The sequence below is a fragment of the Lucilia sericata genome, unplaced genomic scaffold (genome assembly GCF_015586225.1).
Source record: "Lucilia sericata isolate MDLA Ls3-8-SP2 unplaced genomic scaffold, ASM1558622v1 Contig003264F_arrow, whole genome shotgun sequence".
Classification (NCBI taxonomy): domain Eukaryota; kingdom Metazoa; phylum Arthropoda; class Insecta; order Diptera; family Calliphoridae; genus Lucilia; species Lucilia sericata.
Genome location: NW_023996788.1, coordinates 3,081 through 29,315, shown reverse-complemented (window position 1 = coordinate 29,315; position 26,235 = coordinate 3,081). Strand labels below are relative to the sequence as shown.

Sequence of the window (26,235 nt, the reverse complement as noted above, 5' to 3'; positions counted from 1 at the left end):
AGTTCTGTTCTATTTCTGTTCTGTTCTATTCTGTTCTAATTCTGTTCTGTTCTAGTTCTGTTCTGTTCTGTTCTGTTCTGTTCTAGTTCTGTTCTAGTTCTATTCTAGTTCAGTTCTAGTTCAGTTCTAGTTCAGTTCTAGTTCTGTTCTAGTTCTGTTCTAGTTCTGTTCTATTTCTGTTCTAGTTCTGTTCTAGTTCTGTTCTAATTCTGTTCTAGTTCTGTTCTAGTTCTGTTCTAGTTCTGTTCTAGTTTTGTTCTAGTTCTGTTCTAGTTCTGTTCTAATTCTGTTGTAATTCAGTTCAGATCTAGTTCCGTTTTAATGCAGTTCTAGTTCTATTTTCGATTATTTCGAGTTCTGAGGTATTAAAAATAAATTTATTTATTATTTTTTATTCATCATTTCTCACTTTAAACCCACTGTATTCAATAGGCTTTAAACGTAAAAGTTTTAAAATCACCAAACAAACTATAAAAGCTTTTTTAACAGCCGGTTTTTGTTTAAAAACTTAACAACAAAAAGCTTTATTTATTTATAAAAAAAACAGAAAACATACAATCATAGTCTAAATGTTATAAATTTTAGTAAAATATTGAGAATTTTGTATAAATAAATGCTCAAACTAAAAGACAAATTTAGTTTAATTTAAGTGGTGTCCAAAGTTTGTTTAAAAAAAACAAGGTAAACAAAAAACTAAAAGACATTTATATAATTAAAACAAAAAAAAAAAAAAAAAAACTTAATAAGTTCTGAGAATAAATCCAAAATATAATGTATAATTAACTAATAAAGTGTTTAAAATTTAAATAAATTTTGATTAATTATAGTGTTATTTTGTTGTGCACTGAAGTTTGACGTTAAAGTTTAGTATTTAAATTAAAATTCAATTCATTTGTTGTTTTGTTAATTTGGGGGGTTTAGAAAAAAAAAACTTGTTAATTGTAATTTATTAATAAATAATTATTGTTTTGAAACAAAGATTCCTTGAAATTTAAAGAACTCTTTTTTTTGTATTTAACCATGCGGAAAACTATTAAATATTTAAATATTTATTTTTGTACGCATTTCATTTAATTTATTCTATTTTATAAAAAAACAAATAAAAAAGAAACTGTGTGTAAAAATTTCAAGGGAAAAAGCGCAAAAAAAAAAATAAATATATAAACCTTAAAAAATTAATCCTACCATTCAAATCCATTAAAGTTTTGAAAACTAGTTTAACAGAATTAAATTATTTATTTATTTTAAAGAATTAATGATGTTTATATGTTCTTGGGTTAAAATTTAAACTTTTTATTTGACAAGTTTTGAATAATAAACTCAATTTAAAAAATACTCATATCAAAAATTTGAAATTGATTTTAGTTCTAGTTCATTCCTAGTATAGTCATGGTTTGGCTAATTTTCAGTTCCAGTATAGTTTTAATTCAGATCTTGTTTTGGTTCTAGATCAGTTCTAGTTCAGTTCTAGTTCAGTTCTAGTTCAGTTCTAGTTCAGTTCTAGTTCAGTTCTAGTTCAGTTCTAGTTCAGTTCTAGTTCAGTTCTAGTTCAGTTCTAGTTCAGTTCTAGTTCAGTTCTAGTTCAGTTCTAGTTCAGTTCTAGTTCAGTTCTAGTTCAGTTCTAGTTCAGTTCTAGTTCAGTTCTAGTTCAGTTCTAGTTCAGCTCTAGTTCAGTTCTAGTTCAGTTCTAGTTCAGTTCTAGTTCAGTTCTAGTTCAGTTCAGTTCTAGTTCTAGTTCAGTTCTAGTTCTAGTTCAGTTCTAGTTCAGTTCTAGTTCAGTTCTAGTTCAGTTCTAGTTCAGTTCAGTTCTAGTTCAGTTCTAGTTCAGTTCTAGTTCAGTTCTAGTTCAGTTCTAGTTCAGTTCTAGTTCAGTTCTAGTTCAGTTCTAGTTCAGTTCTAGTTCAGTTCTAGTTCAGTTCTAGTTCAGTTCTAGTTCAGTACTATTTCAGTTCTAGTTCAGTTCTAGTTCTAGGTTAGTTCTAGTTCAGTTCTAGTTCAGTTCTAGTTCAGTTCTAGTTCAGTTCTAGTTCAGTTCTAGTTCAGTTCTAGTTCAGTTCTAGTTCAGTTCTAGTTCAGTTCTAGTTCAGTTCTAGTTCAGTTCTAGTTCAGTTCCAGTTCAGTTCTAGTTCAGTTCTAGTTCAGTTCTAGTTCAGTTCTAGTTCAGTTCTAGTTCAGTTCTAGTTCAGTTCTAGTTCAGTTCTAGTTAAGTTCTAGTTCAGTTCTAGTTCAGTTCTAGTTCAGTTCTAGTTCAGTTCTAGTTTAGTTCTAGTTCAGTTCTAGTTCAGTTCTAGTTCAGTTCTAGTTCAGTTGTATTCCAGTTATATATGTAGAACAGTTGCAGTTCAGCTGTTGTTCACTTGTAGTTCACTTCTCTTTCAGTTATAGTTTTGCTGTTCTAGTTCAGTTGTAGATTTGGTTCAGCTGTTGTTCATTTGTAGATCAGTTATAGTTTTGTCCTTGTTTAGTTGTAGTTTAGTAGTAGTTCAGCTGGGAATCAGTTGTAGTTCATTTGAAGTTCAGCTGTAGATCAGTGATAGTTCTGTTGTAGTTCAGATCTAATTCAGTTCTAGTTCAGTTTTAGATCAGTTGTATTTTGGTTCTAGTTAAGTGGTATTCCAGTTGTAATTCAGTAGTAGATCAGTTGTAGTTCAGCTGTTGTTCAGTTGTATGTATATCAGTTGTAGTTTTGTCCTTGTTCAGTTGTAGTTTAGTTGCAGTTCAGCAGTGGTATAGTTGTAGTTCATTTGAAGTTCAGCTGTAGTTCAGTTCTAGTTCTGTTCTAGCTCAGTTCTATTCTAGTTCTCCTCTAGTTCTGTTCTAGTTTTTCATTTAATCATTTATCAAAAAAAAATCAGTTCTACATAGTGAAATAAATCTGTACTAAAATGTACCAGTTTTATTGAGATCAGTGTTTCAGAATTTCAAAATATATAAAACCAATATTTATTTATTTGTTTTTTTTTTTTTTTATTTTTTAAAAAACGTGTGTAAACCAATTGCCCAAAAAAACCAAAAGTCTGCAAGTTTTACCTAATTTATTATTAATTAAAATTAATAACTTGTTACACAAGTTATTAGTTGCAAGCAACCTTTAAGCCAAAATCTAAAGCTTTTTTGCTTTGCTGTCAAGCTGGGAACAAGTTTTATGTTAATTTTTTGGTTAGTGTGGGATCTTCTTAAAATAGCAATAAAATTATATTAAAAAAAATCTCGTGATTTACTAGTTTTTTGTTTGTTTTTTTGACAAAATTAATTTGTCTGATTTTTAACTATAACTTTTGTAGAAGATAAAAAGTTTTATAGATTTTGCGTCTTTAGCAACTGGTGTTAGTTGAATTTGAAATTAGTTTTTTTTAAAATTTAAATAATTTTGATGACTAATTAATCTTTATAATGACAAGGTTAATAAGAGAAGATGATAAATTGTTAAATGTTATTAAGGAAAATAAGGTTAAAGTGAAACGATTTGATAACAAGTGTCATTATAATCCCAAACTTATGACACGATATGCTAAAAATTTCGTATAAAAAACTTTACTATTGTGATTAGGGTTCTATAGTTGAAACGAAAAGTCGACTTTTCGACTTTTTGCATTTAGTTAAAAGTCGACTTTTCGACCTTTCGACTTTTTCCATTTTATGAAAAGTCGATTTTTCGACTTTTCGACCTTTTTCATTTATTTAAAAGTCGACTTTTAGACTTTTCGACTTTTAGTATTTTATAAATGGTCGACTTTTCGACTTTTTCCGACTTTTCGACTTTTTCCGACTTTTCGACTTTTTTCGACTTTTTTTGACTTTTCGACTTTTTCGACTTTTTCCGACTTTTCGACTTTTTCCGACTTTTCGACTTTTTCCGACTTTTCGACTTTTTGATTTTTTACGACTTTTTGACTATTTTCGATTTATTTCGACTTTTTTTTCGACTATTTTCGACTGTTTTTTTACTTTTTTCCACTTTTTTAAAATTTTCGACTCTTTTCGACTTTTCGACTTTTTCCGACTTTTCGACTTTTTCCGACTTTTCGACTTTTTTCGACTTTTCGACTTTCTTCGACTTTTTTCGACTTGTCGACTTTTTTCCACTTTTCAACTTTTTTCTACTTTCCGATTTTTTTACTTTTCGACTTTTTTCGACTTTTATTTACAAAGTCGACTTTTCGACTTTTTTCATAGACGATAGTCGAGTTATCGACTTTTTTGGAACAAAATAGTCGACTTCGACTTTTCGACTTTTTTCGACAAAAAGTCGATTGTTCGATTATTCGAAAGTCGATTTATAGAACCCTAATTGTGATGGCTAAGCATTCACAATAGTATATAGTATCGAAAAAAGTTCAAGATATCGACTTATTTTGAAACTGAGAATATAATGTGATCAACGACTAACTTATTATTTACTAAAGAAATGGAAAAAAAATAATTGAAAGTCAATAAACTTATTTCAAATTAAATTGATATCAATTACAAAATTTTTTTCAATTTCATTTAAATCTATTATAACTTTATTAAACTTATATTTTAAAAAATTAATTGCAAAACATTTAATTTTAATCTAGATTAATCTCTCAAACGTTTTAACATAATTTTGATGTCTATTAAGAACCGTAAGCTTCCTCTAAACTTTCCTCTAGACAAAAAAAAAAACAAGTTGAAATTGTTAATTGTTGTATTCACATTATAAATTGTTTAAATTAATTATGCTATAAATTATTTAATAGCAAATAATAAACAAAATTCTCTATTACGTCTAGTGAGAATTGTTAAAACATTTGAAACACCGGTTTCATTATGCAAAAAATCTATTTAGGAAAAAAATATATATATAGAAACTTTAAACGATTTAGGTATTACGCTTACTAAGCGTACAATTAATCGTGACTTTTAGTATTTTTTTCTATTCTTCAGAAAACCAGTCTTAATTGTTAGTTTTTTTTTTGTTATATTTCCAAATGATTTATGGTCATTAATTACTTTAACATTTAGTTATAGAAATCTCGGAATAGAAACACTTAAGAGGGCGGGGGGTTAAACACCTGGCTAGTGGCAAGTAGTTGTAGTAGGTTTAGGTGCTTTTAAGAGATTTTTTTCTTTTATGTCAGATATCTAGTTTTCATGTAATGTTTTACAATAAATAACCTTGATTATTTTATTGTCATGTATGGTAAACTAATGTTAAATATATAAACATAAATATAATAAATGCTGATATCAGTAAAATACAATAAATATTGAAAAACCTACACCTTAATTTGCCAAACTTACGGTGGGACCAAAACAAATAAACAAACATTAAAAAAAAAAAACTGAAATAATAATTCAGTTCTCGAATAATCGTTTGCAAATTAAGCTAAAACTGGACTATTTAAATTAAACTATTTCAACAATTTAGAATCAGAGATACATAAGTATTACCAGTTCTAGTTAAGTCTAGTTTAGTTCTAGTTCTGTTCTAGTTCAGTTCTAGTTCAGTTCTAATTCAGTTCTAGTTCAGTTCTAGTTCAGTTCTAGTTCAGTTCTAGTTCAGTTCTAGTTCAGTTCTAGTTCAGTTCTAGTTCAGTTCTAGTTCAGTTCTAGTTCTGTTCTAGTTCTGTTCTAGTTCTGTTCTAGTTCTGTTCTAGTTCTAGTTCTAGTTCTAGTTCTGTTCTAGTTCTGTTCTAGTTCTGTTCTAATTCTGTTCTAGTTCTGTTCTAGTTCTGTTCTAGTTCTGTTCTAGTTCTGTTCTAGTTCTGTTCTAGTTCTGTTCTAGCTCTGTTCTAGTTCTGTTCTGTTCTAGTTCTGTTCTAGTTCTGTTCTAGTTCTGTTCTAGTTCTGTTCTAGTTCTGTTCTAGTTCTGTTCTAGTTCTGTTATAGTTCTGTTATAGTTCTGTTCTAGTTCTGTTCTAGTTCTGTTCTAGTTCTGTTCTAGTTCTGTTCTAGTTCTGTTCTAGTTCTGTTCTGTTCTAGTTCTGTTCTAGTTCTGTTCTGTTCTAGTTCTGTTCTAGTTCTGTTCTAGTTCTGTTCTAGTTCTGTTCTAGTTCTGTTCTAGTTCTGTTCTAGTTCTGTTCTAGTTCTGTTCTAGTTCTGTTCTAGTTCTGTTCTAGTTCTAGTTCTGTTGTAGTTCAGTTCTAGTTCTGTTCTGTTCTAGTTCAGTTATAGTTCTGTTCTAGTTATGTTCTAGTTTTGTTCTAGTTCTGTTCTAGTTCTGTTCTGTTCTAGTTCTGTTCTAGTTCTGTTCTAGTTTTGTTATAGTTCTGTTCTAGTTCTGTTCTAGTTCTGTTCTAGTTCTGTTCTAGTTCTGTTCTAGTTCTGTTCTAGTTCTGTTCTAGTTCTGTTCTAGTTCTGTTCTAGTTCTGTTCTAGTTCTGTTCTAGTTCTGTTCTAGTTCTGTTCTAGTTCAGTTCTAGTTCTATTCTAGTTCTGTTCTAGTTCAGCTCTAGTTCTATTCTAGTTCTGTTCTAGTTTTGTTCTAGTTCTGTTCTAGTTCTGTTCTAGTTCTGTTCTAGTTCTGTTCTAGTTCTGTTCTAGTTCTGTTCTAGTTCTGTTCTAGTTCTGTTCTAGCTCTGTTCTAGTTCTGTTCTAGTTCTGTCCTAGTTCTGTTCTAGTTCTGTTCTAGTTCTGTTCTAGTTCTGGTTCTGTTCTAGTTCTGTTCTAGTTCTGTTCTAGTTCAGTTCAGTTCTATTCTAGTTCTGTTCTAGCTCAGTTCAGTTCTGTTCTGTTGTAGTTCCGTTCTAGTTCTGTGCTAGTTCTGTGCTAGTTCTGTTCTAGTTCTGTTCTAGTTCTGTTCTAGTTCTGTTCAAGTTCTGTTCTAGTTCTGTTCTAGTTCTGTCTAGTTCTGTTCTAGTTCTGTTCTAGTTCTGTTCTAGTTCTGTTCTAGTTCTGTTCTAGTTCTGTTCTAGTTCTGTTCTAGTTCTGTTCTAGTTCTGTTCTAGTTCTGTTCTAGTTCTGTTCTGGTTCTGATCTAGTTCAGTTCTAGTTCAGTTCTATTCAGTTCTGTTCTAGTTCTGTTCTTGTTATGTTCTAGATATGTTCTAGATATGTTCTAGATCAGTTCTAGTTCAGTTCTAGTTCAGTTCTAGTTCAGTTCTAGTCCAGTTCTAGTTCAGTTCTAGTTCAGTTCTAGTTCAGTTCTAGTTCAGTTCTAGTTCAGTTCTAGTTCAGTTCTAGTTCAGTTCTAGTTCAGTTCTAGTTCAGTTCTAGTTCAGTTCTAGTTCAGTTCTATTCAGTTCTGTTCTAGTTCTGTTCTTGTTATGTTCTAGATATGTTCTAGATATGTTCTAGATCAGTTCTAGTTCAGTTCTAGTTCAGTTCTAGTTCATTTCTAGTTCAGTTCTAGTTTAGTTCTAGTTCAGTTCTAGTTCAGTTCTAGTTCAGTTCTAGTTCAGTTCTAGTTCAGTTCTAGTTCAGTTCTGTTCTAGTTATGTTCTAATTCTGCTTTAGTTTTGTTCTAGTTCTGTGCTAGCTCTGTTCTAGTTCTGTTCTAGTTCTGTTCTAGTTCTATTCTAGTTCTATTCTAGTTCTGATCTATCTAGTTCAGTTCAATTACTATTAAATAATTTCACTGCAAATCGAAGAATGTTATTATAATTGTTACAAACTGATTGATCAAGAGATTAGACCCTGAAAAGACTTACGATTAATGTAGAAATTTAACTTTTAAAACGAAAAAATGGATGACCATAAAATGACATGCCAATGTTACTAAAAGTCGACTACAGAAGCCGTTATTTAAGTCGTTTAAGAAAAACCTTGTATTTAATTACTAGTTTTTCCTAAAACGGCACTTTGTACCCACTGTCCATAAACCCCACCAATAGTTCACAGCTTAACAACTTCAATTTTCTATACATTTTTATTTCTTAAACCAAGGTTAAACGTTTAACAACATAAAATAAAAAATAATTAAACATGCAAACTGTAGAAAAAAAAACTAACAATTAGAAACAAATTTTATAATTGAAAAATCACAATAATTAATGTCATGCATTTGTACAATAGAACAAAAAAGTGTAAATATGCTAATAACCTGGGGTCCAGTAGAAAAAAAAACTTGTTTGTTTATTTAAATGTTTAAATATAAAAACATTTTATTTAAATTTATTGTTATTTCTATTACAGTCAACAAACATGTTTCGTTTTATGGTAATTGCTTTGTGTTTGGCTGTTCCTGTGTTGGGTAACTCAGCTGGCGCTCCTGCTGCTATTTGCAAAAATGGTCTAACACCTGAACATCATGTTGAGCCACAATCCAGTCAAGTGCCTTATAGCTTTTCGGGTGGTAATTCTGTTAAAGCTGGCGATAAGATCACTTTAACTTTGGGTGGTGGTGAATTCTTGGGTTTCGCTTTACAGGCTCAAGATGCTAAGGAACATCCCGTGGGTACTTTCAAAGTTATTGAGACCAATAAGTCACAATTGTTGACCTGCTCAGCTGCTGGGGTAAGTGGTTCATTCTGATATCCTATTATATATTTTACAACTAAACTTGTGTTTTTCTTTTAGGACACCTTAACCCATGTCCAATTGAACAGTAAACCCATTACTAGCGTAGAATTCCAATGGATTGCCCCTGCCGATTATAGTGGTGCTGTTAAATTCGTTGGTACCGTTGCCAAGAATGGTGGCACCTATTGGATCCGCAAGGTCATTAAGGAAGTTACTGTACAATAATTGTATTATTTTTAATGGTGGGGTGTAGTGCGTTGAAATTTTATTTATTTTTTTAATGCACTTGAAACAAACAAATGTATTTTATTCGTATTTCGAAATTATGTGATAAATTGTTAATAAACTTTATTTTTTAATGCAAATATTTGGCATTGTAAAAAAAAGACCGAAAGAAAATTTGTTTAATTTTAAAAAATTTGGTTTAGTTTAAGTTCCATTCTATTTTAGTTCTGTTCCAGTGCTGTTCTAGTTCCGTTCTAGTTCCGTTCTAGTTCTCTTCTAGTTCTGTTCTAGTTCTGTTCTAGTTCTGTTCTAGTTCTGTTCTAGTTCTGTTCTAGTTCTGTTCTAGTTCTGTTCTAGTTCTGTTCTAGTTCTGTTCTAGTTCTGTTCTAGTTCTGTTCTAGTTCTGTTCTAGTTCTGTTCTAGTTCTGTTCTAGTTATGTTCTAGTTCTGTTCTAGTTTAGTTCTAGTTCAATTCTAGTTCAGTTCTAGTGCAATTCTAGTTCAGTTGAGTTCTAGTTTAGTTCTACTTCAGTTCTAGTTCAGTTTTAGTTCAGTTCTAGTTCAGTTCTAGTTCTGTTCTAGTTCTGTTCTAGTTCTATTCAAGTTCTCTTCTAGTTCTGTTCTACTTCTGTTCTAGTTCTGTTCTAGTTCTGTTCTAGTTCTGTTCTAGTCCTGTTCTAGTCCTGTTCTAGTTCGGTTCTAGTTCAGTTCTAGTTCAGTTCTAGTTCAGTTCTAGTTCAGTTCTAGTTCAGTTCTAGTTCAGTTCTAGTTCAGTTCTAGTTCAGTTCTAGTTCAGTTCTAGTTCAGTTCTAGTTCAGTTCTAGTTCAGTTCTAGTTCAGTTCTAGTTCAGTTCTAGTTCAGTTCTAGTTCAGTTCTAGTTCAGTTCTAGTTCAGTTCTAGTTCAGTTCTAGTTCAGTTCTAGTTCAGTTCTAGTTCAATTCTAGATCAGTTCTAGTTCAATTCCAGTTCAGTTCTAGTTCAGTTCTAGTCCAGTTCTAGTTCAGTTCTAGTTCAGTTCTAGTTCAGTTTTATTCTAGTTCTAGTTCAGTTCGAATTCAGTTCTAGTTCAGTTCTAGTTCAGTTCTAGTTCAGTTCTAGTTCAGTTCTAGTTCAGTTCTAGTTCAGTTCCAGTTCAGTTTTAGCCTAGTTCAGTTCTAGTTCAGTTCTAGTTCTAGTTCAGTTCTAGTTCTAGTTCAGTTCTAGTTCTAGTTCAGTTCTAGTTCAGTTCTAGTTCAGTTCTAGTTCAGTTCTAGTTCAGTTCTAGTTCAGTTATAGTTCAGTTCTAGTTCAGTTTTATTCTAGTTCTAGTTCAGTTCTAGTTCGGTTCTAGTTCAGTTCTAGTTCAGTTCTAGTTCAGTTCTAGTTCAGTTCTAGTTCAGTTCTAGTTCAGTTCTAGTTCAGTTCAGTTCTAGTTCAGTTCTAGTTCTAGTTCAGTTCAGTTTTAGTCTAGTTCAGTTCTATTTCAGTTCTGGCTCAGTTCTAGTTCAGTTCTAGATCAGTTCTAGTTCAATTCCAGTTCAGTTCTAGTTTATTTCTAGTTCTGTTCTAGTTCTCTTCTAGTTCTGTTCTAGTTCTGTTCTAGTTCGGTTCTAGTTCTAGTTCAGTTCTAGTTCAGTTCTAGTTCAGTTCTAGTTCTAGTTCAGTTCTAGTTCAGTTCTAGTTCAGTTCTAGTTCAGTTCTAGTTCAGTTCTAGTTGAGTTCTATTTCAGTTCTAGTTCAGTTCTAGTTCAGTTTTAGTCTAGTTCTGTTCTATTTCAGTTCTAGTTCAGTTCTAGATCAGTTCTAGTTCAATTCCAGTTCAATTCTAGTTTATTTCTAGTTCTAGTTCAGTTCTAGTTCAATTCTAGTTCAGTTCTAGTTCAGTTCTAGTTCAGTTCTAGTTCAGTTCTAGTTCAGTTCTAGTTCAGTTCTAGTTCAGTTCTAGTTCAGTTCTAGTTCAGTTCTAGTCTAGTTCTAGTTCAGTTCTATGTCAGTTCTGTCTCAGTTCTAGTTCTGTTCTAGTTCAGTTCTAGTTCAGTTCTAGGTCAGTTCTAGTTCAGTTCTAGTTCAGTTCTAGTTCAGTTCTAGTTCAGTTCTAGTTCAGTTCTAGTTCAGTTCTAGTTCAGTTCTAGTTCAGTTCTAGTCCAGTTCTAGTCCAGTTCTAGTTCTAGTTCAGTTCTAGTTCAGTTCTAGTTAAGTTCTAGTTCAGTTCTAGTTCAGTTCTAGTTCAGTTCTAGTTCAGTTTTAGTTCAGTTCTAGTTCAGTTCTAGTTCAGTTCTAGTTCAGTTCTAGTTCAGTTCTAGTTCAGTTTTAGTCTAGTTCTAGTTCAGTTCTATTTCAGTTCTGGCTCAGTTCTAGTTCAGTTCTAGATCAGTTCAAGTTCAATTCCAGTTCAGTTCTAGTTTAGTTCATTTTAAGTTCAGTTCTAGTTCAGTTTTAGTCTAGTTCTAGTTCTAGTTCAGTTCTAGCTCAGTTCTAGTTCAGTTCTAGTTCGGTTCTAGTTCAGTTCTAGTTCAGTTCTAGTTCAGTTCTAGTTCAGTTCTAGTTCAGTTCTAGTTCAGTTCTAGTTCAGTTCTAGTTCAGTTCTATTTCAGTTCTAGTTCAGTTCTAGTTCAGTTTTAGTCTAGTTCAGTTCTATTTCAGTTCTGGCTCAGTTCTAGTTCAGTTCTAGATCAGTTCTAGTTCAGTTCTAGTTCAATTCCAGTTCAATTCTAGTTTATTTCTAGTTCAGTTCTAGTTCAGTTCGAGTTCAGTTCGAGTTCAGTTCTAGTTCAGTTCTAGTTCAGTTCTAGTTTAGTTCTAGTTCAGTTCTAGTTCAGTTCTAGTTCAGTTCTAGTTCAGTTCTAGTTCAGTTCTAGTTCAGTTCAGTTCTAGTTCAGTTTTAGTCTAGTGCTAGTTCAGTTCTGGCTCAGTTCTAGTTCAGTTCTAGATCAGTTCTAGTTCAGTTCTAGTTCAGTTCTAGTTCTAGTTCAGTTCTAGTTCAGTTCTAGTTCAGTTCTAGTTCAGTTCTAGTTCAGTTCTAGTTAAGTTCTAGTTCAGTTCTAGTTCAGTTCTAGTTCAGTTCTAGTTCAGTTTTAGTTCAGTTTTAGTTCAGTTCTAGTTCAATTCTAGTTCAGTTCTAGTTCAGTTCTAGTTAAGTTCAGTTCTAGTTCAGTTCTAGTTCAGTTTTTCAGTTCTAGTTCAGTTCTAGTTCAGTTCTAGTTCAGTTCTAGTTCAGTTCTAGTTCAGTTCTAGTTCAGTTCTAGTTCAGTTCTAGTTCAGTTCTAGTTCAGTTCTAGTTCAGTTTTAGTCTAGTTCTAGTTCAGTTCTATTTCAGTTCTGGCTCAGTTCTAGTTCAGTTCTAGATCAGTTCAAGTTCAATTCCAGTTCAGTTCTAGTTTAGTTCATTTTAAGTTCAGTTCAGTTCTAGTTCAGTTCTATTTCAGTTCTAGTACAGTTGTAGTTCAGTTCTAGTTCAGTTCTAGTTCAGTTCTAGTTCAGTTCTAGTTCAGTTCTAGTTCAGTTCTAGTTCAGTTCTAGTTCAGTTCTAGTTCAGTTCTAGTTCAGTTCTAGTTCAGTTCTATTTCAGTTCTAGTACAGTTCTAGTTCAGTTCTAGTTCAGTTCTAGTTCACTTCTAGTTCAGTTCTACTTTAATTCTAGTTCAGTTCTAATTCAGATCTATTTCAGATTTACTTTAGTTCTAGTTTAGTTCTTGTACAGTTCTAGTTCAGTTCTAGTTCAGCTCAAATTCAATTCAAATTGTTCTAATTCTGCTGTGTTTTGTCCTAGTTCAACTTTACCTTCTATCGTAGATCGTTTACAAGTACAATTTTAAATAAAATCGTAGTTTAACGAGAACACTTTTATTGCTAATTTATTTAGTTAATAACAAATATACTTTTTATTTATTTTCTAATAATAAAATTTCCAATCTAATTACAAAATGTCAATCATTTTTATTAACTAAAAATATAAATTTGTCTATTAAGTTGCTACCATAGTTCCCCTACAAGCATCTTAACATCTGTTGGCTACCTTGCTATTATTTCATTAAAATCGGTATTTAAACAAACGTTATCGCAAAAATCTATCTCTCACCTTTATATTTATTTTACTAGGTATTTAATTATAAAGAAAGTCAGTTTCGAATTAAGTATTAATTTCCTATCTGGCAGTTTTTCCAAGAATTTGGAAGTAATGAAAAAATTAAATATTAACACGTCTTATCATATAAATAAAAGATGATCAGAAAGAAAACCTATTAGTAAAACATCAGTCGTGTGAATAAGATCGATTTTTTTCCAACATGTTTCGCTTAATTTTAATTGTCTGCTTTGTGGCAGCTCCTGTTTTCGGACATTCTATTGGTGCTCCTACCTCAGTTTGTAAAAATGGTCTAAGTGTCGGTCATCATGCTTTACCACAAACCAGTGAAGCTCCTTATAGCTTTTCTGGTGAAAATTCCGTTAAATCGGGTGAGAAAATTTCTCTTACTTTAAGTGGTGATGATTTCTTGGGTTACGTTTTACAAGCGCAAGATGCTAAAGAAGAACCTGTGGGTACTTTTAAAGTAGTTGAAGCTAATAAATCCCAGCTTTTGAAATGTTCAGCTGAAGGTGTAAGTTACTATTGTTTCCTTAGTTTGTTAGTCAGTTTAAATAGAACACCTTTTTCTTCCTTAAGGACACTTTAACCCATGTTCAATTGGATAAAAAACCTATTACTAGTGTGGAGTTTGAATGGCTGGCCCCAGCTGACTATAAGGGAAATGTTAAATTTGTTGCTACTGTGGTCAAAGATTATGTCACCTTCTGGGAACGTAAAGTAACCAAGGATGTAACCGTAGAATAAATTTACTAAAATATTTGAAAGTTCTTAAATAAAAAACTCTTGAGCAATAAAAAAAAATAAGATAAAACTATGTTCTAATTGAGAAAAGGATCAAACAACGATTTTTTGTATGAAAACCTAAAATTGGCTTTGTAGCGGTAAATTGCAGAAAGAACAATAATCATTTTTATTTTCTATAAAAAGGGAATTCTTTTATTAATAACTAAAAATAACTCTACAGCCCCTAATAGTGACTCAATTTAGAAAAGGACACTAGTTTCTGATTACTTGTATTTTTTATCAAAAACCAATTTTTGTATGAAAAGTTCCCTTATCTCTAGTATTGTAATTAGGTGTTCAAATTTGTTTGCCACTGATAACGTTTGATCTTTCAATAAAGATGTAATTCACACGACTTGGGGATTTCCCAGTCAGCTTAACTGATAATGAAATTATGTTTGTGTCATATTATTGATAACGTTGTATTTATTAAATTTATTTAATAAATACTTAAGTTATATCATCGCCTTGATACTTTTTTCTTTTAATTTCTTTTTACCCCTACTTTTGTAGGTTTGAAATTGGGTTTTAATAGTTTATCGTTATCGTTAACTATATGCGAAATAAATCGAACAATAACACAATACACAATTGCTTTGTAAAAAGCAATAATAAAAAAACATAATTTAAACTCAAATAAACAAAATTAAACTTACTTTTGCAATCTGGTGCGTATAGCCTGTATATAACCATTGCGATAGTAAAACTCTTCCTTGTCACGTGTATACCACTGTCTTAAAGGACGAAGATCATGAAAAGGATTTTTCGCTACCTTAAACAGACGATCAATGTGAACTTTTAAACTTTGTTTTTGAGCAGCATTTTGTAAAGCGGCAAAATCAAATTGTGATTCCTGCTCGGTAAAGGAGGTAAAAACTATGGGTGTATCGAAGGTTTGTAAGATTTCTATGAGCCCAGGAAACCAAGTGTCTTTGGCATTGATATTATTAGTGGGCGGATCCAAAGGTTCCAGTGCATTTAAACTAGTTATGGTGGGTGTTAGGTTGTAGCATTGAGAAAACTCAGAAAAACCACAATTAAATGCTACCATCAGAGAGGGTTTAACCTGATAGTATTTACAATAATCTTGAAAAAGACCATTGAAGATTTTGAAGCGGACGATGCGTTCCTTACCCTTAAAGTTAAGAAATTATAAATAAATTTAATAAACTCTTATAAAGGCCGTACCAGACTTACCAGTAAATTGAATTTTAAACTATTTTCAGCAGGTTCCACTACCTCTGGTCCTATAAATTCCAATACCAGTTCTGAAATTTGTGGATTTTGCAGAAAAAACATTTTACAGTGTATTTCACGAAACCATAAAACCGGCTCTATGCTGGCTCCCAATATAAATATGGTAAATTTTGTTAAATTTGTAAACAACTTATCCAAATGGTTGATAGCATAACAAATAGACATAATACAACTAAAATCCGCAGCCCAGGCAAATAACTGATAATTTTTTAAACTTTTGGTGGGGTCTGAAGGCAATTTTAAGGCAAATACTTTTTCAAAACATTGTAACAGATCCATATCAGCTAATTCAGTTATTTTACAATTTTGAATCAAACACAAGTCCTCTTTGGCCGGCTGGACTTTAAAGGGACAATAGTAAATCTTTAATAAATTACAAAATTTAGCATGCTTTTCTTTGTGCTCCTCTCTATGCTGTTCCGTACAGTAGACCTGGCTGTTACAATCCGGACAAACTATTTTAAGTTGTTTAAACTTGAAACATTGACCACAAAAGACAGGGAAAGAGCTTAACTCTTCCTCTTGAAACTCCAAACTTCTACCCAAGGCATTTTTTAACAAATACTTTAATTGCACTATACATTTTTCTAGTTCCTCTAGAGTTTTTGGTTGTCCATTGATAAGGAATGGATGTTTAATATTTAAATTTTGTTTTATTTTCTGCACCGCTTGACAAAATTCTCCATGAAGTGGCCAGTCTAGCTTTTGATGTTGCCGATTGCAATATCTTATCAATTGACAACCTGAACAACATAATAACTGGCAGAAACTTAAATTATCCTGTGATTTCGAATATTTCCCATCCTCTGGAGTTTGATGACTTTTTAACATTAAACAAATGTTACAATGAAAAGGTGAACACAAATCGTGGGACATGTTAACTAAAAAATGTTTGCAATTTAGTATAATTTTAAGGGGATTGTAGTGAGAACCTTTACCTTAATTGTTTATATTTAATAATTTCATGCAATTTTCGTTAAACAAATAACAAATTTATAATTTACAAATAATAAATTTTGTTTGCAGCGAGTTAATTCTATAAATTCGCCTGATTTTGTTTGTTTACATACTATTGTGAATGATTATTTCCAAATAAATGATATTGCCAGCTTGCTGGGTAATGTTAATATAAAAAAGGTAGCCAACTCAAGGGTTGACTACAAAATGAGAGATTTTTTTAAAAATTGGGAATTTAAGATTTGGGATGCAATTTGTTTTACATCCCATTTTTATGTTTTCATACTTGTTTATTTTCTTTAAGAATTTCCACTTTCCTTTACACAATAACTTCATCTCCCAAAAAGCCTACAAATCCAGATCAGGCAACTCTTCTATCTAAAAAACAGCTGTTGCTTTCAACTACTGTGAATGATAACTTTAATAATTTGTGGTAGTTTACTTCATAACAATATTTTTAACGAAAATGCTTTCTTATTAAAAACTAAATAAAAGAAAATGTGGCGCAATTTATTAAGAAGCTTTGAAAGATCTTTAATTCTCAATTCAAAATCTGTTACTTTACCAAATAAAACACTAAATTCGAGCTATTACCAGAAACAAATCCCGCAAAGATTCCTTCAATGTTCGGCTTTACTACGTAATACCGAAACCGTGTGTGCCGTACCGTCAGGAGGCAGTGAAGGTGATGCTGAATATATAGTACCCTATAGATCGGAATATGAAAAACGGGACAATGCTAAAAAATTGGTAGAAACTTTACGTTCACGATTTCGTCTTAGCGAAGAAGAAGTGGATCATATAATGAGTGATGAGATAGTTTTAAAGACATATCGCCAAAAGTCTTTACGAGATACCATGGAAACTTTGTGTATGGAGGGTGTAACCAAAAAGAATTTTGTAGAGTATCCATGGCTAATAACACTGGAGAAGAGTAAGTTGTAGTTTTGTTGGTATAATCATAATATTGATGGGTGTTTCTTTTAACTTCCAGAAAGATTAAGCGAAAAATTAAAATTGTTGAAATCTCTTAATGGTTTTCGTGATATTAATGATTTTGTGCCTTTTCTGAGACTGCAAGTTCCTAGACTACGTAAATTGGTTTCCGCACTAAATAGGGAATATAACCATGTGACTCACGGCAATCGTGTTTACTTTATAGCTGAACAACTAAATGTTCCTGCCAGTATAGTGACCAAATATTTGGCTAAACGTTTATTTGTTTTAGAAATGCCTTTGGATATGTTTAAAACTAATCTACAGCATATGATTAACTACAAGGTAGAACCTATGAATATATTAAAAGATTTATGGGGTTTTCGTTATGCTCCCCGGGCCGTAGAATTGAGATTGAGAAGAGCTTTACAGGCTAAAAAGGATAAGATAATGCCTTGGATGGTAAGATGTCCCGAGCCCATATTGCAAAAGTCTTTACAATTGTCACTAGATGAACTGGAAGTATTGGGCAATAAAACCTCGGTGGCCGAATATATAGGCGAACGTTTGGGCTTTAGCGCCGAAGAGGCTCAAGCTATTATGGATAAACATCCTCAGGTTAATACGGTGCGCGTTACTAAAATCAAAGAAGTTTTAGATTATCTTTTGGATGAGGCTAAATTTACCCGCTACGAAATAGCTCAAGTGCCACGTATTTTATGTCACAGTTTAGAGACCACTAAACAACGTATGGAAGAATTGAAGAAATTTGGTTGTAGACCCTCCAGTTTGGTTATTGTGTGTCGCAGTAAAAGAGAATATGACAAATTTCTTAAACAATGGCAACAAAGTCATAATCCAAATCGTGCTAGTGAAAGCGAAAGTGCGCAAGAGGATATGGAAAAAGTTTGACTTGATGGAAGAAGTAGTTTGTTGCTGTAGTTTTAATAAAATGTTTAAAATAGATGAAAACAAATTTGGATTTGTTTAAATTTTGATTTTATATGGGAGTGAGTTCAAATTAAAAAGAAATTTTTAACAAAAATTTTATAGAAATTTATCTCCAGACAATTTTTTTAAGAAATCTGTCTTAAGACAAAAACGTTTTTAGAAATTTGATTTCAGACAAAAATTTCAATAGAAGTTCATCTCCGATTGAATTTTTATAAAACATTTTGTTTTTAGACATAATTTTTTATAAGAACTTGTTCTCCAGACAATAAACAACATTAAGGGCGGGTTTCTTACTACTCAGTTAAACTAGGCTTAACTTGCTGTTATATTAAACTCGGAACAAATTTAGACGGACTTTAATCGATGATTGTGTTTTTCAGTTATGGATTTAAGTTCAGTTAACTTTGTTAGTATTGCCAACTTTTCACTCAAAAACATAAACAATGAACAGCTGTTTTTTTGCAAATAATACTTTTGTAAAATGAAAAATTTTGGAAAAATGTTAAATAAACATTTAAAACAATAATAAATAAAACAAAACAAATCAGAAAATTGCAATTTACTTAAAATATTAAGTTTTTGTTCTTCCGAAATCATTGTTTTATTGTTTTTGTTAATTATGTCTTCTCAATTATAACTTAAGTTTAATTGGCCAATAACACTCAGTTAAACTAAGATAATAAGTAACGTTACTGTTTACTGAAAAACACAAAACATATATTAAACTAGGTTTAAACAAAGAATGTAGATTATCTTTATCTGAAAAACCCGCCCTTAATCAGTTAAGTATTACAACAAAATATCGTTTCGATACAATTTTACCTAACAAAAACATAATTGTATGTGGACTTGATTTCAATTTGTTTTACACGAGCTTCAAACTTCTATTTCAATTGACCGGGGATTGCAAGAGCATTTAATAAAAGTTTATGAATGAGACCCTTAGAATATATTCATTAAATAACTCACCTGCTTAGAGATTCCATGGAAATTTTACATATTTTTAAAACAAACAGCCTCAAAGTGGAAAATTTACTTTGTTCAAGATAAATTTTATAAAAATATTGAAACGGATAACTTTTTCTTGTTATAACTATTTAATAATGATATTATTTTTCAAATTTCAAGATTTTTTTTTAATTTTAACAATTTTTTTAGCAAACTTTTATAAAAATAAAAAACACTTTCACTGAATTCCCTCTTTTCATTATTTTCAAACTTTTTACCTCAATAGCAAGAATATCACACTTTTTTCTTCTTTTATTTTAACTAAATTTTCTTAACTGAATACCACTAAAACTAATAAAACCGCCATTTCTTATTGTTTTGTTTACATTTTTTAACGTCATTTCAAGGTAGTCATATTATATTCACAATAGTTATCAAGTAATTGTTACCAGATTTAGAGTAACAGCAAACTTAGCGTTTTTTTCACATGTCCGAAGTATGGCTACTTTTGACACAAAAAAAATAATAAAAATGTAGCAAATTTAAAATATTAAGAAAATTAAGATCAACAAAAACAAGAAATATTTAATGGGGCAGTTTAATTACTGTAACGAAAATGTTAAAACAAGAAATTCGCCTTAAAACTTTGTAATTACCGTTAAACTTTATTATTAAGAATTTTGATTTCCGTTTGATGAGTTTATTTCCTTTTCGGAGCTACCAGACTAAATTTTCTTTAACTATACAATTATTGTGATTGGTAATGAATAACTGTCAAAAATGTAAACATCAGGATAAATAAAAGGCGGTTTTATTAGTTTTTTTCAATACAAAGTGAAAATATTAAGAAAAATTAGGTAAAATTATAAAAGTATAAAAGAAATAGTAAAAATAAGTTTAATTAATATATAAAAGTGATAAATATTAAAAGAAAGCATGTGTTACAAGAATAAAAGTGTCAATTAGAAAGTATTAATAAAATTTCAATAGAAATCAAAAAAATTGTTTAGAAAAAATAAAAAATCTGATAAGAAATTTAAAGAAAATGTTAAGTAATTAGTTTTTTGATAAAAATAATGTGTGTGCGAGTAATAAAAAGAAAATCTTTAAAAGCTTTTCTTTAATATGCAAAAGTGCAAAGAATTATAAAGTTTTTTGTCAATTCTGGTTAAAAATTCCCTAAATTTGCAAAGGAGTCTCAAGCAGGTGAGTTAATTTATAAGTTTGCCATCTAGGTTGTATATTAATCTATTTAATTAACGTTATAAACTGCCGGCAAATAGGTTGTTATTAACTTTTATGTTAATCATTAGAACGGCTTGCTATTTTTCAAAAGTTTGTGGCTAAATTCCTATAGGAATCTTATTTGCTTGAGGAACTTTTAGCTTATTATACTGCCGCTCTCTTCCGGCAAGTGTCAACTGTTATTTTTTATGAAAGGCTTACATTTTAAGATAAATGACTCAATATTCTAAGAATTTTTAAGCAAAAACTTGTAAAGTTTACAAATTTTGATTATGTCCGGCGAAAAACCATATTGTTATTGCAGCTTGGAATGTGTCCTAGAGAATTTATTAAACAAAACTTTGCAGTAATTACTATTTTAGTGGAAATGTTTAATATTTAGTTTTCCGCTTGAGTAAGACTATAAATTAAAGCTTAAGTTTCAATTCTGTCCAAATGTTGATCAGTAGATGGTTTTTAAGGAAAATTCCCATAGAAATTTATAGTCTAGTCGTGTAACAAATTCCTTTTAGACATTTATTGTTTGGAGTTCAATTTCTTTAGAAATATTTGCCTTGAAATTAAATTTCAAATTTGTTACTTCATATCCTATTAAAACACTTTTCTTAAATTGTGATTAAATATTTGTGATTTTTGTTTTTATTTATATATTTTCTTTATATATAGTTTTCTTATTCAATCAATAGAGTTTTTTCATAGAATATAGTGTTTTTTTGTTTAAATATAATAACACCAATTAATGTTTTCAATACAATATAAATTAATAAAACAATTACCAATCTCAACAAACATTTAACATTTCGAATAATAGAGGATATATAAAGTTTTAGCTTTTATAAAGAAATTAAGAATATAATTAAATCTTACCTAAAACTATAATACTTAACTTAAGGAAACGGAAAAACAGGAACTTATAAGGAAAATTTCCAAAAATTTGTGTTTAAAGCAGAAAACTTCTTAATTAATAATAAAAGAAAACAAAAAGGCAGTTTTAGGGGTTTTTTTTTTAAAGAAAATTATAAAATATTTTAATAAATTATGGTTAAAACTAACAAACATGCACCTTTTCTTTTGTAAATATCTCTTTTTTAAAACTTAATATCTAAAATTTGTGCTTTTGGTTATTATTCTTAAAGAAAAATTACCATTTATTAGCTGAGGCCTTCAATAAACAAGCTCTTTTAAGTTCCATACACTTTTAAAACTTTAAATACTAAACATCTTTGGTTTGTTGTTTTTTAATCCTGTTATTTTGTTTTATATAAATATATCTGTATAATATAGAAATTTGAAATAAATATAGACATATTGTACTTTAACTGCACCTTAACTAAACTTGCCAAAAAAGCCTTGTTACACGTTAACTCTATTTTATCTATAATTGTTTCTTTTCTTTCTTTCTTTCTTTCTTTCTATCTTTTCCATCAAAACAACTTAATCTCTTAAAGCTTTACGTCTTTCCCAAGCCACTTGCATGGACCAAATACTTAAAGGTCTCATATAGCCTATAGAACGATAACGTTTTTCACCATAAAAAGCCTCTGGTGTTTCGAAATTCATGCCACATTTTTGCGATATGGTCTCATAGAGGCCTCCTGCAGTTTTGAAACCTTCTTCGAACATGCCTTCCTGTATCATGGTGGCTGCCAAAGCAAATGTTACTCCTGGCCATACTTCCTCGGCTTGAATACTGCTGGTGTCTACATGTCCCGGCTTCTCGGCCTCAGCATTGGCTATAAAACCATTGGCGGCTCCTATAGTGCCGCCATGGAAACCCATTACATTATTATCATAAATACGTTTCAAAGCCGAGCGTACATTTTCCTTCGGATAAATCTGTTGCACAAAAAAACAAAAAAAAAAACATCTTATAAACCCCTTCAATTCAACTCTCACTAACCTCATAATCAAAACCACAGGTTTTCATATACCAATGACCACACAATTGATCCGCCATTATGGTATCCTTGTGACTATTCGAGGTATCAAAACGATAATAACTGCCATTCCATAATTTCTCTTCTAAAGCATGTTTACCCTTCTCTAATATATCCTGATAACGTAAACAATCATTGGGTTGATCCAATAATGTAGACATTACCGACATACTTTGCAAGGCCGCCAACCATAATCCCGAACAATAAGCACTAAATAAAGGTATAATTAATACATTTAATTAAATTTTTTTGTTGTTTGTTTGAATAACTTACCTTGGTCCCTCCATGACCCATGAATCGTAAGTTTGATCGGGCATTTTGGTATTTTCTATTAAACCATCATTATCCTTATCATATTCTATGGTTCTTTCCATTATGGCCTTGCAGGCTGGATACATGGCTTTCAAATAGGTCATGGCATCCATTAGATAGACTTTGCCATTCGTCTCGTTTATATACATGGAGGCGGATTTGCGATTTTCTGAAAAAAAACGGATTTTGTAAATAAAGAACTCTGACTTTTCTACATTTTTTCATAACTATGATCTTTAATCTAGTTTATAGTCTAGCCTAAAGTCTTTTCTATGGACTAGTTTATAGTCTGGTTTATGGACTAGTCTATAGTCTGATTTATGGACAAGTCTATAGTCTAGTCTATAGTCTAGTATATAGTCTAGGCTCTAGTCTGGTCAATATTCTAGTCTATAGTCTAGTCTATAGTCTAGTCTATAGTCTAGTCTATAGTCTAGTCTATAGTCTAGTCTATAGTATAATCTAGTCTATAGTATACTCTAGTCTATAGAATACTCTAGTCTATAGTCCAGTCCAGAGACTCCGTTTGACCAGTCTATAGTCTAAAGTCTGGTCTATAGTCTAGGTCTATAGTCTATAGTCTAGTCTATAGTCTAGTCTATAGTCTAGTCTATAGTCTAGTCTATAGTCTAGTCTATAGTCTGGTCTATAGTCTAGTCTATAGCCTAGTCTATAGTCTAGTCTATAGTCTAGTCTATAGCCTAGTCTATAGTCTAGTCTATAGTCTAGTCTATAGTCTAGTCTATAGTCTAGTCTATAGTCTAGTCTATAGTCTAGTCTATAGTCTAGTCTATAGTCTAGTCTATAGTCTAGTCTATAGTCTAGTCTATAGTCTAGTCTATAGTCTAGTCTATAGTCTAGTCTATAGTCTAGTCTATAGTCTAGTCTATAGTCTAGTCTATAGTCTAGTCTATAGTCTAGTCTATAGTCTAGTCTATAGTCTAGTCTATAGTCAGTCTATAGTCTAGTCTATAGTCTAGTCTATAGTCTAGTCTATAGTCTAGTCTATAGTCTAGTCTATAGTCTAGTCTATAGTCTAGTCTATAGTCTAGTCTATAGTCTAGTCTATAGTCTAGTCTATAGTCTAGTCTATAGTCTAGTCTATAGTCTAGTCCTAGTCTATAGTCTAGTCTATAGTCTAGTCTATAGTCTAGTCTATAGTCTAGTCTATAGTCTAGTCTAGTCTATAGTCTAGTCTATAGTCTAGTCTATAGTCTAGTCTATAGTCTAGTCTATAGTCTAGTCTATAGTCTAGTCTATAGTCTAGTCTATAGTCTAGTCTATAGTATAGTCTATAGTCTAGTCTAGTCTATAGTCTAGTCTATGTAGTCTAGTCTATGTAGTCTAGTCTATGTAGTCTAGTCTATGTAGTCTAGTCTATGTAGTCTAGTCTATGTAGTCTAGTCTATGTAGTCTAGTCTATGTAGTCTAGTCTATGTAGTCTAGTCTATGTAGTCTAGTCTATGTAGTCTAGTCTATGTAGTCTAGTCTATGTAGTCTAGTCTATGTAGTCTAGTCTATGTAGTCTAGTCTATGTAGTCTAGTCTATGTAGTCTAGTCTATGTAGTCTAGTCTATGTAGTCTAGTCTATGTAGTCTAGTCTATGTAGTCTAGTCTATGTAGTCTAGTCTATGTAGTCTAGTCTATAGTCTAGTCTATAGTCTATAGTCTAGTCTATAGTCTAGTCTATAGTCTAGTCTAGTCTAGTCTATAGTCTAGTCTATAGTCTAGTCTAGTCTAGTCTATAGTCTAGTCTATAGTCTAGTCTATAGTCTAGTCTATAGTCTAGTCTATAGTCTAGTCTATAGTCTAGTCTATAGTCTAGTCTATAGTCTAGTCTATAGTCTAGTCTATAGTCTAGTCTATAGTCTAGTCTATAGTCTAGTCTATAGTCTAGTCTATAGTCTAGTCTATAGTCTAGTCTATAGTCTAGTCTATAGTCTAGTCTATAGTCTAGTCTATAGTCTAGTCTATAGTCTAGTCTATAGTCTAGTCTATAGTCTAGTCTATAGTCTAGTCTATAGTCTAGTCTATAGTCTAGTCTATAGTCTAGTCTATAGTTTAGTCTATAGTCTAGTCTATAGTCTAGTCTATAGTCTAGTCTATAGTCTAGTCTAGTCTATAGTCTAGTCTATAGTCTAGTATATAGTGTAATGTCTAGTCTATAGTATAGTCAAGAGTCTAGTCTATAGTAAGTCAAGTTTATAGTTCAAGTCTCTCCTCCCACCTTACCCTTCTTATCCTCCACCGAATTCTTGCGCTTATTATCCTGTGAATACATCTCATACAAACTCTCCTTATCGATAAATTCAATCGAACTAAATTTACTAGCATTATCCGCTTGAGCCTGAGCCAATTCATTTAAAACATAATAGTCTCTATAGACCTGGAGGACAAATTTCGTATTTAGATCTTTCCAATCGTTGACATCGTGTATATTATAACAATTGATTAAAGTAAAGGGTTCCTCATCGGGATCACCCAAATCATGGGGTACACAATTTTTGACCTTACGCGGCATTATTTTGCCATCGTAAAGCATTTTACGTGTATCGGTAAGATTGGCTGCAATGGCATCCTTGAAATCGTACTGTAAACTGACCTGTAAGAAAGAAAGAGAGAGTAAGTTTTAAGATTTTAAGAAGTTTGTGTGGGCTTACCTGTAAATTAGGCCATAAATGGGCTAGAGCGGGTGAGGCATAGAAATGCACATCATAGGTGTTATACATACGATACTCATGACCCTCTAAATAACCAAAACGACCATAGGCATGTCTTAAATTGTGAGAAGATTAATTTGTGGGCATAGTTAAGCTTTTTTTGTTAATTACCTGGGATCATTGTTGTCCAATTCTTGACCCAAAGAGGAATCACACAGTAGCCATAGAGAACCACCGTCGGAAATAAAATAAAGCTGATTAAATATGGCACATTTATACCAATCCGGTAGACCTCTTTAGGAAAGAAAAGATTTATTAATGATTTCTTATTTAAGAAGAAAAAGCTTTAAGCTTACTCATCATTTAGTATGGGCTTTTGCCAATTATCTATAGCTTTCTCCCAGCTGGAGTAGTGTTTCAAAGCATATTCACAAATCTTGGGACCCGAATCCCCGCAAGCATTAAAATATTTGGTATAATAGCGTGTATGAGCCTTAAGCTTTTTGGGAAAGTGTATAATGGGCATATCCCAGCACAAAACAAACTCCAAATCATGAGAAGATTTTGGCTTAACCGATACTCTAGCACAAATAGCCACGCCCACATCTTTGGCTGGAAGAGAAAGGAAAAACATTAAGCTTTTTATGGAAAAGTTTAAGTTAAACACTTACTCTTCAAAGTTTCATCAGCTGAGTCCTCATTTAATTGTCCCTGATCCTTTAACTGCTGCCACAATTGTTCTCCCGAGCCGCTGGGATCAAATTGCAAACATCGCGTGATATTAATTTCGGGCAAAACACGACAAGCCAAATTATAACTACAGGGCATTTCATTGATCTTTTGATTGATCGTTACACCTTTGGCATTACCCTCCGAAAAGAGTTCAGAAGAGGCTGAGCCCTCAGCATCTTGTTTCTTATTACCCGTGCCATTCTTAAAGGTAAAAGTTATAGAAACTGTACGCTCCTCTTCGCAAACATTCTCCACCGACCACACAAATACCGCACAAGGTAAAGAAGAATCCTTATAATCATGTGGTATTACCGGACTAATCTGACGACATACTAAACGTACACCATATTCGGAGAGATCATATTCAGTCCAGGCTCTGGGGTAGAGGCCTGTATAGAAACATTTGCCATCATCTAATTGTGACTGCCAGGCAGCCAAGGGCTGCTTGTTGCGATTATTACTGCAATTGGGTAAACGACATTTAACAAATTTATAATTTGGACTAAAGTTACCGAAAAGAAGATCAGAATAAATTAAAAGTTTTTAAACAAACCCCAAACCAATATTTTCAAAAAAGCCAGTTTTTCCCCAGTAATCCAATTAAAGTCCCAGGTTTTTCAATTGTTTAAAATTAAACAATTTGCAAATTATATTAAAGATTTGTTGTAAAGTGATAAAACAGTGGTAGGCAAAAGAAAAGAAATAGAAAATTATAAAGAAAATTATATCATAAGTTTAAAATAAAGCTTTTATAACTTAAATCTTAAGTTAAGACACCCATTAAGTTTAGGCTCCCGAT

The 26,235-nt window shown here is 31.5% G+C and overlaps 5 protein-coding genes across 5 annotated transcripts; 3 read left to right on the top strand and 2 right to left on the bottom strand.

Moving 5' to 3' along the window:
* Positions 1-564: 564 nt before the first annotated feature.
* On the top strand, positions 565-8,817 carry LOC119614705 (defense protein l(2)34Fc-like). Its single transcript, XM_037970829.1, has 3 exons — positions 565-681; positions 8,097-8,417; positions 8,481-8,817. The coding sequence occupies exons 2-3, from the start codon at positions 8,106-8,108 to the stop codon at positions 8,646-8,648; spliced, it is 480 nt and encodes a 159-aa protein (XP_037826757.1). The 5' UTR covers positions 565-681; positions 8,097-8,105; the 3' UTR covers positions 8,649-8,817.
* Positions 8,818-12,836: 4,019 nt separating this feature from the next.
* LOC119614703 (defense protein l(2)34Fc-like) lies at positions 12,837-13,526 on the top strand. Its single transcript, XM_037970827.1, has 2 exons — positions 12,837-13,226; positions 13,292-13,526. Exons 1-2 carry the CDS (start codon positions 12,915-12,917, stop codon positions 13,457-13,459), a joined length of 480 nt encoding a protein of 159 aa, XP_037826755.1. The 5' UTR covers positions 12,837-12,914; the 3' UTR covers positions 13,460-13,526.
* A 520-nt stretch (positions 13,527-14,046) lies between these two features.
* On the bottom strand, positions 14,047-15,849 carry LOC119614701. The gene is made up of 3 exons (XM_037970825.1): positions 15,694-15,849; positions 14,696-15,636; positions 14,047-14,633 (listed from the first exon to the last, which is right to left on the bottom strand). The coding sequence occupies exons 2-3, from the start codon at positions 15,629-15,631 to the stop codon at positions 14,151-14,153; spliced, it is 1,419 nt and encodes a 472-aa protein (XP_037826753.1). The 5' UTR covers positions 15,632-15,636; positions 15,694-15,849; the 3' UTR covers positions 14,047-14,150.
* A 253-nt stretch (positions 15,850-16,102) lies between these two features.
* Positions 16,103-17,624, top strand: LOC119614702 (transcription termination factor, mitochondrial). The gene is made up of 2 exons (XM_037970826.1): positions 16,103-16,646; positions 16,707-17,624. Exons 1-2 carry the CDS (start codon positions 16,211-16,213, stop codon positions 17,558-17,560), a joined length of 1,290 nt encoding a protein of 429 aa, XP_037826754.1. The 5' UTR covers positions 16,103-16,210; the 3' UTR covers positions 17,561-17,624.
* A 3,169-nt stretch (positions 17,625-20,793) lies between these two features.
* LOC119614704 (non-lysosomal glucosylceramidase) lies at positions 20,794-25,964 on the bottom strand (the record flags this gene model as incomplete). The annotated part of the gene is made up of 8 exons (XM_037970828.1): positions 20,794-21,631; positions 21,696-21,942; positions 22,006-22,213; positions 24,277-24,646; positions 24,705-24,819; positions 24,876-24,998; positions 25,061-25,316; positions 25,376-25,964. Coding segments are annotated over 8 exons (2,310 nt in total), but the record flags the coding sequence as incomplete, so codon positions are not given.
* Between the last annotated feature and the right edge of the window lie 271 nt (positions 25,965-26,235).